General features: G+C 43.6%; 1 protein-coding gene across 2 annotated transcripts in view; it reads right to left on the reverse strand.

The window, feature by feature from the left end:
* ndfip2 (Nedd4 family interacting protein 2) overlaps positions 1–15,842 on the reverse strand; it is a 33,726-nt gene extending 17,884 nt beyond the window's left edge. The window contains exons 1-2 of one of the 2 annotated variants that reach the window (XM_063212283.1): positions 15,567–15,841; positions 2,486–2,657 (exon numbers count right to left, since the gene is read on the reverse strand). In XM_063212283.1, the coding sequence (XP_063068353.1) occupies positions 2,486–2,657; positions 15,567–15,596 (202 nt within the window). In that variant the 5' untranslated portion in view covers positions 15,597–15,841. Of the gene's footprint in view, positions 1–2,485; positions 2,658–15,566 lie in introns of both variants that reach the window. The other variant, XM_063212284.1, reaches the window with a different exon arrangement.
* Between the last annotated feature and the right edge of the window lie 1,287 nt (positions 15,843–17,129).

A 17,129-nucleotide genomic window follows, 5' to 3' on the forward strand; every position in this document is an offset into this window, starting at 1 on the left:
GAAAACACACACACACAGACACACACAGGCAGGCAGAGAGATAAGGTAGAGACACTCATCAATGTCACTCAGAGAGACAGCAAGGAAGAGAGAGGGAGAGGGAGAGAGAGAGAGAGAGAGAGAGGGAGAGAGAGAGAGAGAGAGAGAGAGAGAGAGAGAGAGGGAGAGAGGGAGAGAGGGAGAGAGGGAGAGGGGGAGAGAGAGGGGGAGAGAGGGAGAGACAGAGAGAGAGAGAATGTGGCCATCCTCATAGGAAAGACCATCATCTGTAGTTTCAAATGAAATATGAAAGCACCCAAAGTAGCACAAACACTTTCTTGTAACGCCACCAGGAACTACATGTACACAAAATCTTAATGCTTTCAGAGGACTTCAAGGTACTAGGTGATTGTTGCCAAGGTGACCGGCCGACCGACATTAAAAACTAGGTGTACTCATTTACGTATGCAGAGTATTGTATATTGTTCACAGCGGTTCCCAAACGGGGGGTGAGGGGGAGGTTGGTGGGGGGGTGTGCTGGGTTCCCTTTTGCGTGTGGTGCTCCCTCCCTCATACCAAACATTTCTAGAAAAACCCCTGGACTAATAAAGGAATGGGTGACACAGAGGATGTCACTGTCATCATTCTTCTCAATGTATTCAGCCAGCAGCAGACTAGACTGATGTTACCAGTGGCGGGAACAATTGCACATAGGGCTAGGGCTGCACAATTAATCGAAAAATAATCAAAATCGTGATAAAATAGTGAAATCGAACTCATGATTTTAATCGTGATTTAATCGTGGCAATAGTGACCTACTTTTGAGAGCATCCTTGAAGCCAGAACATACTGACAGGCTGGTGTTTCTGGCCAGAAATCTGTCCACTTAAGTTTCATGCTATTGCTTTTACATAATTATTACAATTCATTGTATTTTGTTCATCCCGTATGTAATTCATTCTTGGTTATATTTCATCTTGTTATAATTTTCAAAAAAATCAGCAAAAATCAATAATCGTGATTTAATAATCGTGATTATGATTTTGACCAAAATAATCGTGATTATGATTTTTCCCATAATCGTGCAGCCCTACATAGGGCCCCAGGGCAAGACACTTTTAGGGCCCTACATACGGCCTGCCCTGGTCACAATAGGGCCCCTCTACCAACACAGGAGGGCCCTGGGCCAAGGAGCAAATGCCCTGCTTGCCCTCCCTATATCTCCGCCACTGGTTTTAACGGTTTTGCTTCAAAACAGGAAATGGAAACTAAACAAAGGCATCTCTAGACATTGAAACTTCCGAGTAGAAACTCTTTGTAATGCCAAACTTTCCCCTCCACAGACGCTACTATGAACGCTTCTTTTTCTTTCGCATCTGCCTCTACCACAGCAGAGAGGTGCACAGTGACATGACAACACACAACACAACGCAACACCCCCCCCACACACACACACACACACAAACAGCTCAGTTTATGACTTTCCACCCACTCATCAGAAAAAAGAACCTCTCACTGAAAAACACTGTAACCATGCCAACAGAAACAGCAGTTACCATGGCAATGTTCACATTTTTACAAAAGTGCATTTTGTTCCAGATCCTACCCTGATGTAATGTTCATATCTGTGTATAAGTGATGATGATTGCATAGGAGATGTGACGGAGGGGAGAGGGTGGTGGAGGAAGGGGGGGGTGGGTTAGAGAGATGAGAATAAATTGAGCTGTCACCAAAAACACTAAAACTGCCACCAGGTTTTAGCTGCGGAACGTATGGGCAAGGAACCAAGTAGATACCATGGCAGAAATGTAATGAACCCGCATTCATTTTGATGCATTGCTCAACTTTATTATGGATGCGTTATGAATCCTAATAGAATACTAATGAAGACTACCTTCAAACAGGGAAGCCTTAGGGTTAGGCAACCTTAATATTGCTATGAATTTCTATCGCTACTCCTGCTAGCGATTGCTTGCTTCGCGATCAAAAATGATTTCAGGAGTCACAATCACAACACAGTGACTTTGTGATAAGTTTAATATTAAGGCTGGGTCATGTTTGATCGATTAAAAACAGCTAATATGTTTTGATTTTTGTCTAGCTCTCATCAGGGAAGAGTCAAATAACCAAGGGATGTTAGTTGTTGTTAGTTGATTGATTCAAGTTATCGAATGACTTATGATTAATTGATAAGAGCCATTTTTTCCCCCAAAGCTCAATGTTTCCTAAAAAAATGATTAAATCTGAACATTTAAGTTAAACATGAGATAAAATGCAAAATTTAAATGCATCTCCATTTCTATTTCTAAAACCAAATGATTGTGTTATAAGCGATTCAAATGTTCCCACTCTTCACACAGGCTTTGTCATGCCCATTTCACCTCGTTCTCTCACCAGTCGAGTTGGCGGTTAATTGCAATATATATTTTTTAGAATCCATTAACGTTTTAATCGACTTAAGTCGACTAACCGATCACTTGACCGATCGATGACCTGTTTGGCATACCTGGCGCAGCTGTGGCTCCTAGGGCAACGCTGTCGTAGGGGGGAGGGGGCACCTCCAGTTCGGCCGCCGGGCCCACAGCGCCCTCTGGAGTGAGGGCGCAGGCTCCCTGTGCAGAGGTGGATGGCTGCGGACTGCTGGCCGAGGCCTCCGACGGGTCATCCTCATTGTGTAACTGGGGACAAGGGGGACATGACACAGGTAGGGTTTAGTTTGTAACGCTTTACTTGACGCCAGTGTCATAAGCATGTCATTACAGTGTTTAGTTTCATACAGAACACATAAAACAGGCTGTGGTGCTTCACAAACAGAACAGTATAGTAAAAGTTAATTAAAAAAAGACACATGAGTTTTTCAGTGCATCATACCTGACTTCTATAAACAGGATTGTATATACAATGAATTTGTAGCAATATAAGCTTAGTTTTGGGATCGCTCTATCTCACACACACACCCACAATACCGTGTGAGAAGCTGTAAGCTTTGCTCACACACAAGGTGAGGAGACATGGAGACAAGTCACCAGGACGTCCACGTGCATTAGGCTCCAGCTCCTATCTTGAGAACGGGAGCCCACGCTTTCACGCTTCCTCAGCAGAACAGAGAGAGAGAGAGAGAGAGAGAGAAAGAATGAAAGAAAGAAAGAAAGAAAGAAAGAAAGAAAGAAAGAAAGAAAGAAAGAGTGAGAGAGAGAGAATGCAACCTAGCAATGAGAGAGAGAGACACTGAGTAAAGGCAAGGAATAGAGAAGGAGAGCAAAGTGTCATTGTATTGGCGGCGAAAGAAATAAAGTGAGATAGAGACAGATCGAAAGTAAAGGAGTAAAAACGATGGAGGCAGAGTAGAGTACTGGAGGAGAGGAAGGAGGAGTACACAGCATCTTCTTCACCGGCAGCCAGCCTGTATCCCCTTTGTGATGCTAATGAAGCTGACAGGAGCGGACAAAAGGGTCTGTTGTCCCGGGCCCAGGAGAAAGGGGCCCCAGAAATGGGTTCTCATTACATTGCATGTATTGGGTGGGGGGGCCATTTCAGATAACTTAGTCCTGGGCCCAGCCAAAGCTGTCAGTGGCCCTGCTAATGCCTAAACAGGCCACAGGAGCCAAGCCGAGCGAAAAAGACTCTCCTTTGCTCCATTTCTTTCTCTCTCTCACTCTCTCTCTTCCTCTTTTTTTTTCCTTTTCCTCTGATCTGATCTTCTGACAGGCGCCCCAGATAAAAGCTCTGCTGCTCTTTCGACTAGTTCGCTCTCATTTCCATTCCATTTCTGCCCTCTGGTCCATCTATCTTTTTTCTTCTCCTTTTTCTTTTTCTTCTACCTTGGCATCATGCCGTGTTGTACTACATCTTTTCCTATCCACCCTCAACACTCGTTCTTCTCTTGCCACCCCCCCCCCCCCCCCCCACACTCTTGCAGGATCCAAGTGAAGAGCTCTTTTCCAAAACGCTATATACACCATTTTTGACTTTTTGCATTTTAATATTGGAATTGACTGCTAAGAAGTCCTATAATCTATGTGTGAATTCTTGCCTTTCAAATGTTTTCAGAACACACTTTTTAAACCTCTATAAAATGCATTTTGCAATGCAATTCAATGGAAAGCCCAATACAAATATGTCAATTTCCCAACATTCTATAAAATGGATATATCTCATTTTGGAAAAGAGCTCTTCATAGTGTATCCCAAGGCACGGCAGGCAACCTGCTCAGGCCAACAGACATGGCCACTTCACTTCTGACAGTCACGCAGCTTTGATCCGTCAACACAAAGCATTGACAGGCTTTTAGCTTTTAGACTTTCTCCCCCCCCCCCCCCCCTCCCCACCCCCAAAAAAAGGAAAACAAGTGTTGCATTCAACTTATTTTTGGTGCACAAAAATCTAATATAACACATGGGAAGCAATTTCGAGAGAACGTGTTAACTATTGGACCCAGCTGTAATACCAACACACTGTTGTATTTCATCCATAGGATCAGAATAGCGTATTCATTCATCACCCATGGACTATGCTTTACATGTGATGAATGGGATAGCTGTTGCTGTTGACTGTCTAGTAAGAGTTTTGTGCTCTCTGTTGATACAAGGCCATCCATCATCCACATTACACTGCTCGTGAAATGCAATTTGGGCCCATAGTACACTTTGTGATTCAGTGCTGTTCAAAACAAATAGGGAGTTGGGAGGTAAGGGCATTGTTGCTGTAAAGGTTATCATATGCATGCGTGTTACCAGGCCTCTAAATTAACTTTCTTCATCACCAGCTGAAATGGATAGTGGATATTTATCTTATTTGCCAAACACACTCTCACTAATGGGTCAAAGTGGCTAGTAAGGTCGTTTCTACCAGCCAAACTAAAGTAGTGAAAGGTCACAGCTCATCTGTTTTGAAGGTGCTGGATTCAGTAGAATTATCTAAACAAAAAAAGCAATCAGCGCTATACCACCGAAAGCTTGCAAGTCCAGTAAAGCTTTGCACAAAAAAAAGACTTGAAGTGTGCAGATTTTTCTCCTTTTTTGTTCAGATAATTCAGATAATTCTACCAGCCGAACTGGAATTTCACCACATGCTTGTTACTTCATAAGTTGCAGACTGGGCTTGGCTGTGACTCAAACGGCTAAGGCACTGGGAGCATTCCAATATGCAACCTTGCGTCCTGCACTTGTGTTTGTGGCCTCACGTTTTGCTGATGCCCCGCCTCCGTGGAGAAAACAATTTCCCAGCTGTCAGCCTAGCCACAACAATTTTTGGGGGACTACTCTTCATTCACCATCCAGTTTGCAAGTGAGAAAATGACTTTACAATTGAGCTTTTGCGAGATATTGAGATACAATGCTGTTGTCAGTGAGGTCATCACGGCATATTACTTCCTGGTATGAGGCCACAAGCACAAGTGGAGGACGCAAGGTTGCATATTGGAACGCACCCACTGTGTACTGTTGCGCGGGGGACCCGGGTCCGATTCTGGCCCAAGGTCGTTTCCCGTCCCCATCCTACCCAGTCTCTCTCGCCGCCGCTACTTTCCTGTCACCATCTTCGCTGTCATGTCTCAAATAAAGTTAAACATTATCCGGTAACACTTTACTTGACGCCGGTGTCATAGGCATGTCATTACAGTGTCTTAACAGTGTCATAGCACAACCTTGGGCTGTCTTTGCCATAACCGAATGTCACTTGAGGCCAACAGTCATAAAATGCTTATGACATGGACATAATGTTTAAGACTTATCTAGGACTGTGTCATGACACCATTATGACACTGTAATGAAATGCTTATGACAATGGCATCAAGTTAAGTGTTACCCATTATCCTAGGACAACAATGTCCCTATGGAAAATAATAAAGCCTATTAGCCTTTGAAACCTCAAGCTCTCTCCAGATGGCAAGAATCCCCTCAGATACTTCAAGTCATTCTTTTAGTCATTCTTACACACTTGTGAATGTGTCTTCTGTTTGTAAAAGGCACACAAACGAAACCCTCCAGCCAGTTGCCACGTGTTCAGAACATTCGCCTGAGTCTGTCCAGCTGTTCCCCAATCCAGACGCTTGCAGTGTGTGTTGATAGTAAAAACGGTGTCTGAATACTCAGTGTTTCCCACAGAAATTTTGGAAACTATGGGGGCAGCCGGGGTTTATTTTGCCCCGTGGGGGGGGGGGTTGTATTCTTGCAGCGTAAATGCAAAACGGCAAAACAATGACTACAGTATGACAGTGGCGCATGGAGAAACTGTAGGCCTGGGCCTATATTTCAACCATTTATATTTTGAGAATTAAGGCTACATAAGATTTTACCCATGACTTGTATAATAGTAGTACATTGTCATTGTCAAAAAATGCAGTACAGTGAATAATTTTTGTTTAGAACACAGTTTCATTCGTCCCTCATGCAGGGGTCTGGGAAACAATAATAACACAAAATAGGAGCAGAGATAAGAATTTAAGAGCACTGTGAAATTGTTAACGCATAGACAAAAAGGGTCTTAGAGGGTAGGCTATGCCTTTTCCCCCACACATATCTGTAGGCGTACACATTCTTCATGAGGGGTGCTGGTCACAGGGACAGTTTTTTCCAAATTCCTCCCATTAAAAGGGCTGAACAACATATTACACATTTATGTCTATATTCACATTCATTACACATTAATTTCTATATGCAGCCCGATGTCTCCTCTGCTGTGTCATGTCTGTCACCAAACTCATTACAACTGTAAAACAAAGCCTAGGGAGTGTTAGTAAACTCATCCCAACTGTCCCTTCTCTGAAGGTTTTTTATGTTGCTCCCAAACCCAAGTTAACTACAACAACTTGACTAGGCTTTTGATCCCTGTCTTTCAAGCACTTGTGGTTCTCTCTATAGCAGGGGTGCCCAACCTTTTTTTAACCAAGATCTACTTTTGAAGTTGATGGTCTGCCGTGACCTACCAAGTCAAATTTAAGGATGTCAGTATAAAAATTTAAGATCACCATTTATTAATCACCATTATTATGAACAAAATGTTTTTAGTAGGCTACTATGGCCGTATCTTTTCAGTGTGTTTTTAAAGTGTGTTGAATAGCCTATCTTTACAAAGCAATGCAGCACTGATAGTATGCAGAGATAATTTCAGTCATACACAAGTCATAAACAACTGAAACAATTTCAAAATGATAAACATTTGGTATATAAAAGGCACATAGGCCCTATTTCTAAAATATGATGAAGCTTTATCATGCCTTCAGTGGTATAGGCTACAAATTAAAAAGGGCTCAGAAATTCACAATTTGTTATGGGTAAATAGTAGGCTACTATGAGAGAGAGAGACAGAGAGACAGAGAGACAGAGAGAGAGAGCAATGAGAGAACTCATTGGATTGGTTAACACCCCTTTTAAGAGTGACTTCTTCTATGAAGGTTTTTTTTTTCAGCTCTCTGGGGCAGTAGCACAGCAAAGGCTTTCTATTGTGAGTTTGGCCAATCGTTTTGTCCACAACTGAAGCACGAAACAGCACAAATTGAAGTGAATTCCATACATGTCAACAACAAACATTTCCTTTACACGCGGCACGCGATGTAAACGCAGTTAGCGATGATGCATGCGACTAGCGATTTGGACGAAGATCCTCGCATATCGGCGTGTCATAACGCATCGTTGCGCACATGTTCTGTTACTCACCCGATGTTACATGTGTGCACACATGAATCAACTGTAATAGGCCTACCCTTACGGTCACTTCCTAATGCTTTCCCCTCATTCTGTTACCGTGGGACTACTTATCTAACCAATACAGAGTCTGTATGTATTTACTCAAGGAGGAAAATGCGAAGGAAATTCAAAATCGTAATTCAAATCGTTTTTAACAAAAACGGATATCGTTTAAAAAAAATTAAAAAAGTAAAAAAAAAAAAAAAAAAAATTTTTTTTTTTTTTTTTTTTTACATTTTCGTAAACTATGGCGGCCAAATTTAAACTATGGCGGGCCGCCATAGTTTCCTCAATGTATGGGAAACACTGCTGAATACAGTACGAGGCAGTGTGTTTGGAAGTGAGGTTGTGTGATTTACGTGTGCGCGCACGCATGTGTGTGAGAGAAAGTGGATAGTAAGAGTGTGTGAGATTGTGTGACTGAAGGAATGTGTGGTGTGTGTGTGTGTGTGTGTGTGTGTGTGTGTGTGTGTGTGTGTGTGTGTGTGTGTGTGTGTGTGTGTGTGTGTGTGTGTGTGTGTGTGTGTGTGTGTGTGTGTGTGTTACCAATCTCCATGACCTTCCCACCCCACGCTATGAAACGAAATCCTTGCGGCTAACACGACAGGCTAACACCAGAGTGCAACGGGAGGGCCGCTTGGCCTTCACACCAGGGGAATTATCAGGGAGGATCTACTGTTCTGATCTACTTCCAATGCACACTCCCGTCCTCCTGCACTTGTGCTTGTGACCTCGCCCCGCCTCGTGGCCCCTCTTCCGTGGAGAAAACAATTAAGTCTCCCAGCTGTCAGCCTAGCCACAACAACTTTCGGGGGACTATTCTTCATTCACCATCCAGTTTGCGCCACAACAACTTTTGGGGGACTATTCTTCAATCACCATCCAGTTTGCAAATGAGAAAATGACTTTACAATTGAGCTTTTGTGAGATATTGAAATACAATGCTGTTGTCAGGACTCAGTGATGTCATCACGACGTATTACTTCCTGGTACGAGGCCACAAGCACAAGTGGAGGACGCAAGTCCGTATATTGGAACGCCAGTCAAGATGTCAAGCGGAGGTGTTAAAACTCCATTCCAAGGCCCTACCGTGATATGGTAGGGCACTCGTCTACTACACGGCGGACCCGGGTTCGGGTCCTTTGCCGGCCCTTCCCTGTCTCTCTCTCCCAACTCACTTCCTCTATCTGCTTCACTGTCTTGTCTGAGAAAAAAACAATACAGGCTTATAAAGCCCCCAAAAAACACCATTCCAAGGGCTGCTGTGGCTCACCACCATGGTAGTAACATGCAGTACGAAGTTACTGTTTCAAGGCCGACCAGAACGGAGCCGGTGCCCGCACCAGTTACGTTCGGTCTGGGTGTCATGCAGACTCCAGGCTTTGTGTTTGTTAGCATGCTCTTAGCATGTTTTTAGCGAACTGCTATGTTCATGTAATGTTAGTTTTTAGCTAAGAGCAGTCATCTTACCTAGGCCTACCAACACATTAACATAAATGCTTCATTTTTCCCAGTCATAATGATTCAATACTTAGAAGTTGATGGTAGTGCTAAGTATTTGTTAAAAAAGTAACATTTGTGAATGGCAGCATTCCTCTAGAAATGAAATACTAGAAATATTACACAGTGCACCTTTAAAGAAAAAAACATTCCAACAAGCTTCCTTGAGCAACTGGTAGATCAGTGTTGAGAACTACCATCAGCAATCAAGATTCAGAGACTGTTGGATCAAGTAGTGGCAGGTTTTTTTTTTTTCATTTCTGAAAGCGGGATTGACACCTCTGATATCATCATCATCCTCATCATCATCAGGCCATTTGCCGTACCCCTCTCCACACCCATCCCAACCCTCCTCAGGCCACAGCAGCATGGGAAATATCTGCCTGCTCGTAACACAAGCTGTCGGACCACCGATGACCCGGGTCTGGTGGCAGCTGTCTAAGCTCACTGCAGCCTTGCAACGGGTGGAGTCAGGGCAGTCATGGGTAAGCAGAGGGCAGTCATGAGTAAACGGTTAGGGTGTCAGACTTGTAGCATCAAGGCTGCGGGTTCAACTCCCAACACGCCAAAGAAACGAAGTATCCAAGGCACTCTTCCCAAAAAAGTTAAAATAGCTTTATTAAATGGCTAAATCATTATAGAAAAGTTAAAAACGCCAACATGTTTCGGCCAAGGAGTGGCCTTCATCAGGGCAGAGTCAATACTGAAGCGTCACTGGCGCAGGTAACAAAAGAAAAGTTTGACAGGGGTTTGACGGGTGATTGACAGGTAGGCGGAAATTGGTCATGACGCACCGCCTCCTCCCAACACGCCAGGTTGGTGGAAGGAAGAATTAACAAGTTCTCTACCCCATCCTCCTCCATGACTGAAGCACCCTGAGCATGGTACCATCCCGCCACACTGTTCCCTTATTGGGGGCTTCCCCCTGTGTGGAGTGTGCACTTGTGTGCTGTGGAGCGCTGTATCACAATGGCAATGAAAGTTGGAGTTTCCACAACACTTGCCACACGGCTGTGAGACTTGCCACACCTGCACCCTCTGCTGTTGATCTTGTGTACGGGGCATTGATGTAAGTTATCTAAGGTTGCTTAAACCCCTTAGTGCAGAGCTTGAGTTATAACCTCTTACTGTCACCAACATTGTAATGGCTATGTCTTAATCTGTTACTTAAGGCTCTCTGCACAGGCATAGCAATGTTGTTACAATGTAGGAGTATTTTGTTACAATGTTGGAGTATTTTGAGCAAATAGTGAATAGGCCCGCCGGCGACCACAACTGCAGCAAGAGGCTACAAACTATTTAATAACTTATTTTTGTGAGGGTGTCATCGTATTTCATTTAATATGTTACTGAAACTGCACACAAAATGCCTTTCCAAAGATGATAGTCACTTGTCTCCGATACAGGCTAACCACCCACTCATCTTCTTGACTAAGAACTGTCCTGCGGGAAACACTGTAGCTTCATCCACATTCAAATCTGCATGATATTCAAATCAGATGCAGTTCTGACTACTGAGCACAGCAGCCCAACCAGCACTTACAATCAGCTTCTTGCTGGGCCTCTTTTAAATATTTTGTGATGAAATGTTTAAGATGACTGTAAATGTGGACAGGTCTGCATCCATGCACGTCACTGGAAAATTAATGAATGGGCACGATCGTGATGAAGCACTGCTGCTTTTGCTAGGCAGCTTGCATGCGCACTTTGCCAGTTTGATGCATTGTGGTTAGTTACCAGAATGTATCAAACTGGCAAAGTGCGCATGTGCACTGCCTAGCAAAAGCAGCACTGCTTCGTCACGACCGTGCCCATTGTCTGAGCAGATGGGACAAAGGATGACCAAAAACAAGAAAAGAAAGTTACTGCACATCAGTCTGTGTGCGCGCATGTGCTAGCCAAGCAACTCCATTCATCAAACTTTAATCTTCAAAGTACAGAAAAACTAAAAGAAACATTTTTTGTCTTCATCATATCCCATATTTCAAACATCAGACAGATACAGTATGCATACAAGCAGGGCTCTAAATTAACTTTTTTCATCACCAGACAAAATGGCTACTAGATGTTAATCTCTAGCCAAACACACTTTCACTAATGGGTCAAAATGGCTAGTAAGTTGGTCTTTTCTACCAGCCAAACTGAAATTTCACCAGCATTTGGCTGGTTGGCTGGTGTTAATTTAGAGCCCTGCATACAAGTATGTGATTCTGTGTGTGTGATGATTCTGTGTGTGCGTCATGTCTGAGTACATGTGTCTGTGCGCGTACAGAACATGTGTCTGAGTGCACTACTCTTATGTAATAGAGTGTGTGGAGCGAGTGAGGGAGTGAACCATCAGCCCGTATGGCAGAGGCGGAGGCGGCCTTGCCAGCTCCCAAGCTTTCAAAAGCAGCCTCTCTGGTCTGCGCCAGCCTTCTGCCTCTGGCCTCTGGCGGGATTAACTTTAAAGTAGAACCTTTTAACTAAAGGCAGAGGAGAGGAGAGGAGAGGACAGGAGAGGAGAGCCACCGAGCGACGCTACAAAAATAACCACCAGCCGATTCATCTGACTAATACCAACCGGCAGATCATTTCCATCCTGCTCAGTGCCCACTATAATCACAACCATGCTCTTTCCTTTACCGTCATGCCTGGCCTGGTATCATCATGATCATCACACCTGTGCATGCCCCTTCCCGTCATGCCTGGGGGGTATACCAAGATGGTTAGGTGATAAACCAGGCTGAGTTAACTTTACTGGAAGTGATAAACCTGCTAATACACTGGTCCTGCAGGCATCATTTAGTAAAGAAAATGAGGACTCCGGACTGATTTACATCTACGACAAGGTTAACTATTTAACCTCGTCATGATTATCATACCTGTGCTGCTGTCCCCCACTGTGAGGACAGGGGAGGTATGGTTATGGTTCCCTCCAGGTAAGTTATGCATTATAGGCAGGGCTCTAAAAAATGTCATCACCAGCCAAAATGGCTAGTAGATATTAAATATACACTCGCAGCTCGCTAATGGGTCAAAGTGGCTATAAAGTTGGTCTTTTCTACTTGCCAAACAGAAATTTCGCCAGCATTTGGCCATTTGGCTGGTGTTAATATAGAGACTTAATCAGGGCTCTAAATTAACTTTTCTTTTCACCACCAGCCAAAATGGCTAGTAGATGTTAATCTAACTAGCCAAACATACACTCACTAATAGGTCAAAGTGGCTATAAAGTTGGTCTTTTCTACCTGCCAAACAAAAATTTCACCAGCATTTGGCCAGTTGGCTGGTAGATGCTAATTTTACTAGCCAAACACACACTCACTAATAATGGGTCAAAGTGGCACGTAAGTTGGCCTTTTCTACCAGCCAAACTGAAATTTTATGAGCTTTTGAGCGATTGGCTGGTGTTAATTTAGAGCCCTGGACCTAATTATAGGATGTATTGTGTGTTACGTTCACTTTGTTGCATTACTGGAGGGGCAGCGTAATCCAGAGGTTTAACAGTTCCAGTTACTTAAGCTAACTACTGTACCAGCACCATTACGTTAAATAAAAGAGTTCAATGCCCTTTGACAACACATAAGCCTATGTCCCATTTCTCACACAAGTTAAAGTCCAGCTACAGTGTGTGCGTGTGCGTGTGTGTGTGTGTGTGTGTGTGTGTGTGTGTGTGTGTGTGTGTGTGTGCGTGAGTGCTTGTGTGTGCGTGAGTGAGAGACAGAAAGACAGACAGACAGACAGACAGACAGACAGACAGACAGACAGACAGACAGACAGAGAGAGAGAGAGAGAGAGAGAGAGAGAGAGAGAGAGAGAGAGAGAGAGAGAGAGATATACAGAGAAAACAGATTCTTGCAGAGAAAGCAGGACTTTCTGTGAAATGGTCGAGCGGTATTCAAGTCAGTGCAAGTGAATGATTAATTGGCCAGTGTTTTCATCGAGATCTCAGAAGAGCGGGAAAAGAGGAATGGCACCTGAGAGATAGCCTGATTATCATCGACTTTCAAATCTCTTCGAGACTTGGTCTGACCAAGAGCATAACAATTAACATTTACCAAACGGGATGGCTAACCCGTCTCTCTTGGTTTGCTAATGGTTTTTGATTTTTCGGGAGCTCAGAAAGCACTTGCACTAGTAGCAACTTGACCTGACTAGTAGCAACGCTGAAGGTGTTGCGTCACTAGGAGGGCACAGCCTGGCTACCTGAGTGGTTGAACTGATCCACTGAGGCGAGAGGCATCTGGCACAGGTTACCCTTCAGACTGACCAACTTGACATTGGGAGAAGAGGCAGCGTTGCAATTGCAATTAGTTTGACCTTATTGACACATTTGCAATAAAGAAATAATGGTGTGTCTTCAACACAAATTCTAAAATTGGTGCACACCGTCACACTGTTCGGTAACACTTTACTTGACGCCGGTGTCATAAGCATGTCATTACAGTGTCAAAATATTGTCATGACATAGATAAGTCATTAACATTATGTCCATGTCATAAACATTTTATGACTGTTGGCCTGAAGTGACATTCGGTTATGGCAAAGACAACATGCTTATGACACCGGCGTCAAGTAAAGTGTTACCCACTGTTCTATACGGCCAGCACCGGCATACGGTTACAGAGTGTGCATTCCAATATGCGACCTTGCGTCCTCCACTTGTGCTTGTGGCCTCACTCCGCCTCCTGGTCCTGCCTCTGTGGAGAAAACAATGAAGTTTCCCAGTTCCCCAGTTTCTCAGTCTAGCCACAATAACTTTTGTTAGACTGTTTTTCATTCATCATCCAGTTTGCGAATGAGAAAATGAATTTACAATTGAGCTTTTGCGAGATATTGAAATATAATGCTGTTGTCAGTGATGTCATCATGACATATTACTTCCTGGTACGATGCCACAAGCACAAGTGGAGGACGCAAGGTCGCATATTGGAACGCACACAAAGACTCCTGAAGTGGGATGGACTTATTCGGCTCCCTTGCCTGCTGTTATTCCAGGTCAAAATGGCCCTCAGCTGTAATGGAAGACACACGTTTTGAGAACCGAAGTCTACTAGTCTTACAACTGTTCCTGACTTCATTGATGCTTCTGACAATAAGTTCCTGAGCAAGATTGCAGGGCATACAACAGGACCATTTTCTGATCTAATACTATTTTATTTGGATAGCTAACAACAACACAATGCAGTGCAATGCCCACACATTTTGTCCCTAGAGAGAACATATACCGTTGCTTTGTAAGTCACATCTCTCTCTCTATCTCTCTTTCTCTCTCTCTCTCTCTCTCTCTCTCTCTCTCTCTCTCTCTCTCTCTCTCTCTCTCTCTCTCTCTCTCTCTCTCTCCAGCCTGATCAAGTCCCCAGAATGTGGCGGAAAGTTGTGGCCCACTGACACTGCTTTGGACAGAGAATGTAGAACAACAAGCCTATTATTAAATGGCCATGAATGTCCCGCTTGTCCTCAATGTGATGCCGGGCTGGAGCTAAAGCAAAAGGGGCGAGTCGCTGATGTGTGATGTGTGGGCTGGCTGGGCAACACACTGGCTTGGAGTTTTGACAGCATGGACATTTCAAAACTAGTTGTGTTAATGCTCAACTAAGACAACATTGGATTTGACCCTTGGACAGGTGGTACTAGCAACATTCACTAGCCTACTATCCTCCATTGACTCCATAGGTTTCAACAAATCTTATATGTAAAACAATAATGATAATAAAAAGAAAAAATACTGAATTCGCGGTGTTGTGTCCACTCCACTCACTGTCCACGCCACCCGTCAACACCTGAAAGTTGGCTCACCATCTCGTTACGTCCAATAGAAAACAAACAAGACTGATAAAAGACAGACTTCCCATCAACATCCGGATTTACACATGAGACTCTCCTCCTCACACCTCACCATACATTATCATTCTGGCAGCTTAAACATGAACACATTTCTTTTCAGAATTAAGAGTGATGCTGAACGCTGTCTTCCATGACAAATAGCCTAAAGGGGAGACAATCACATGTAAGCCACTGGTATCCCGCGTGGCCATTGTACCCCAGCTGGTTTATCAAAACATTAACGTGACATTTGGGCTACATAAGATATAAGTTATACACTGAATTCCCACTTGGAATAGAATACGACGCGCCATAACCCACCTCTTTACGATTCAGTGTGTATTTATACGGGAAATTTGATTTGAAGTAGCCAACTGACAACTGAAAATTTAATTTCGACAGATGCGGAAGTAACATTTGATGGTCTCTAGTTCAATTCAGCTAGCCAGCTAGCGAGCGTCGCCTTATTAGCTCTCCATTAAGACACACAGCCTGGCGGTATTTAGTTGTATTACCATACAGATATGTTGGTGTTTGTTAATGTTGGCAGCGGTATTACGAAATCAACTGTGTGATTATTTCCTTCCAACTTACCACTTGGTATCTGCTCGCAGCTTGCTCCATTTTGCGTTCAAACAGCTGGCAGACGCCAGCCAGCAACCAACAGAGATTTGTTTACGTCCAGTCAATCTGAGATATCACTCCAGTTTAGTTGTCACGAGTCAGGACTCAGGAGTTATTTCTTAAATGTTGTGTTGAGTACGTAGATAGGCCGGGATTCCCATATTTACGCTAATGTAAATACAGTCAAGAGATTTCATACACTGCAAGGCCGTTGGTAGGAGGAGGAAAACGCGAAAAACGAGTGGGATTGTTCTGTTACGTCACCAAATACGCACACAGAGAGCTCGCCTCTCCCATACGGGGCGTTCACTTTCTCACATGCGGTGTCAATGGAAACATATCGTTCGTTTGACCAATGAATTTTATAATTTGCTTTTCAGAAAACGCGCGGACTGTCCATGTTTATTTTCAGTTCAGCTGAAACTTAAATATTGAAGTGTTATTTAGGCCTAGAGTAGGCCTATCCTGGTGGAGACTCCTTAAGTTTTGTGTCTGTGGCCAAAAAAGTATCTGCGGGAAGCACAGAGTGTTTTACAGAACTATAGGCTATGCTTTCTGTAGGCCCTATAATAGGCTACTCTGGTTTGTGAAATAAAAAATAGCAGAACTTGGGCGTAGTCTAACGGATAAATACGGTTCCATGTTTCCACGGTTCCAACTCGAGCATCCTGTGCGTAAAGTGTTTGGGGGCTGCGGCAGAGCTGTCAGAGCGGCAGAGTAGCCTATGTCAGAGCTGTCATTGCCGCCCTCTAGCGTCGGTGATGCTTGCGTGCGTTTTTCTCAGTCTATAATTTAGAAAAACAGTTTTGTTTGATAATTTAAAAAGGAAAAAAATCAACCGCATACATTTTCATTGGTGATGTGCTAGGGAAATCAACTCAGGCCTATTCAAATCCAAACCAGTTTATTGGTTAATCGCATCCATATGTGTGTGGTCTCAGTTCTCTTTGTAAGCTGAATTGTAAATTGAACATGTCCACCAGATGTCACCATTTTGTCTTTGCGTTTTCACCAAGTGCTGTTTTTCTCCATAGCAAAATCTTACAACATCCTATTGAGGGAAATTCATGCCCAACTTATAAGTGCGTCATCAACTCCCTCATATCATTGTAGGCATTCAGGCTATAAAATGTCTGAAAATCTATATTCCAGAGAGGGAAGGTTTGCCTTTGGTTAAGTGACTGCGACAGGCTTGTTGTGAATAAACGCAGTGAGGAAGAAATAGCTATAAGAGAAAAGGCAGCGCCCTGTTTCAATGCGTAATGTAAAAATCCTAGCCTAGTAAACCAGCGCCATCGTCTCACATGTCAGGCAGGTTTATCAAGCTAGTAACATCCCAAGCACAACACTGTCCTTCTCCGAAGTAGCATGACGCAGACAGAGCACACAGAAGATTGCGCGACTTTCACTCTCACGTAAATGTATGGCTATGTAAAAGTAGTGCGCTTTTGCGACAGCAACTTGGGGAAAGGTGTTAATTTTGGACCTAATTAGTTAAAATATGCCAAGCCTATCTATCATATGCGGGGAGAT

The sequence above is a fragment of the Engraulis encrasicolus genome, chromosome 12 (genome assembly GCF_034702125.1).
Source record: "Engraulis encrasicolus isolate BLACKSEA-1 chromosome 12, IST_EnEncr_1.0, whole genome shotgun sequence".
In the NCBI taxonomy this organism is placed as follows: Eukaryota; Metazoa; Chordata; class Actinopteri; order Clupeiformes; family Engraulidae; genus Engraulis; species Engraulis encrasicolus.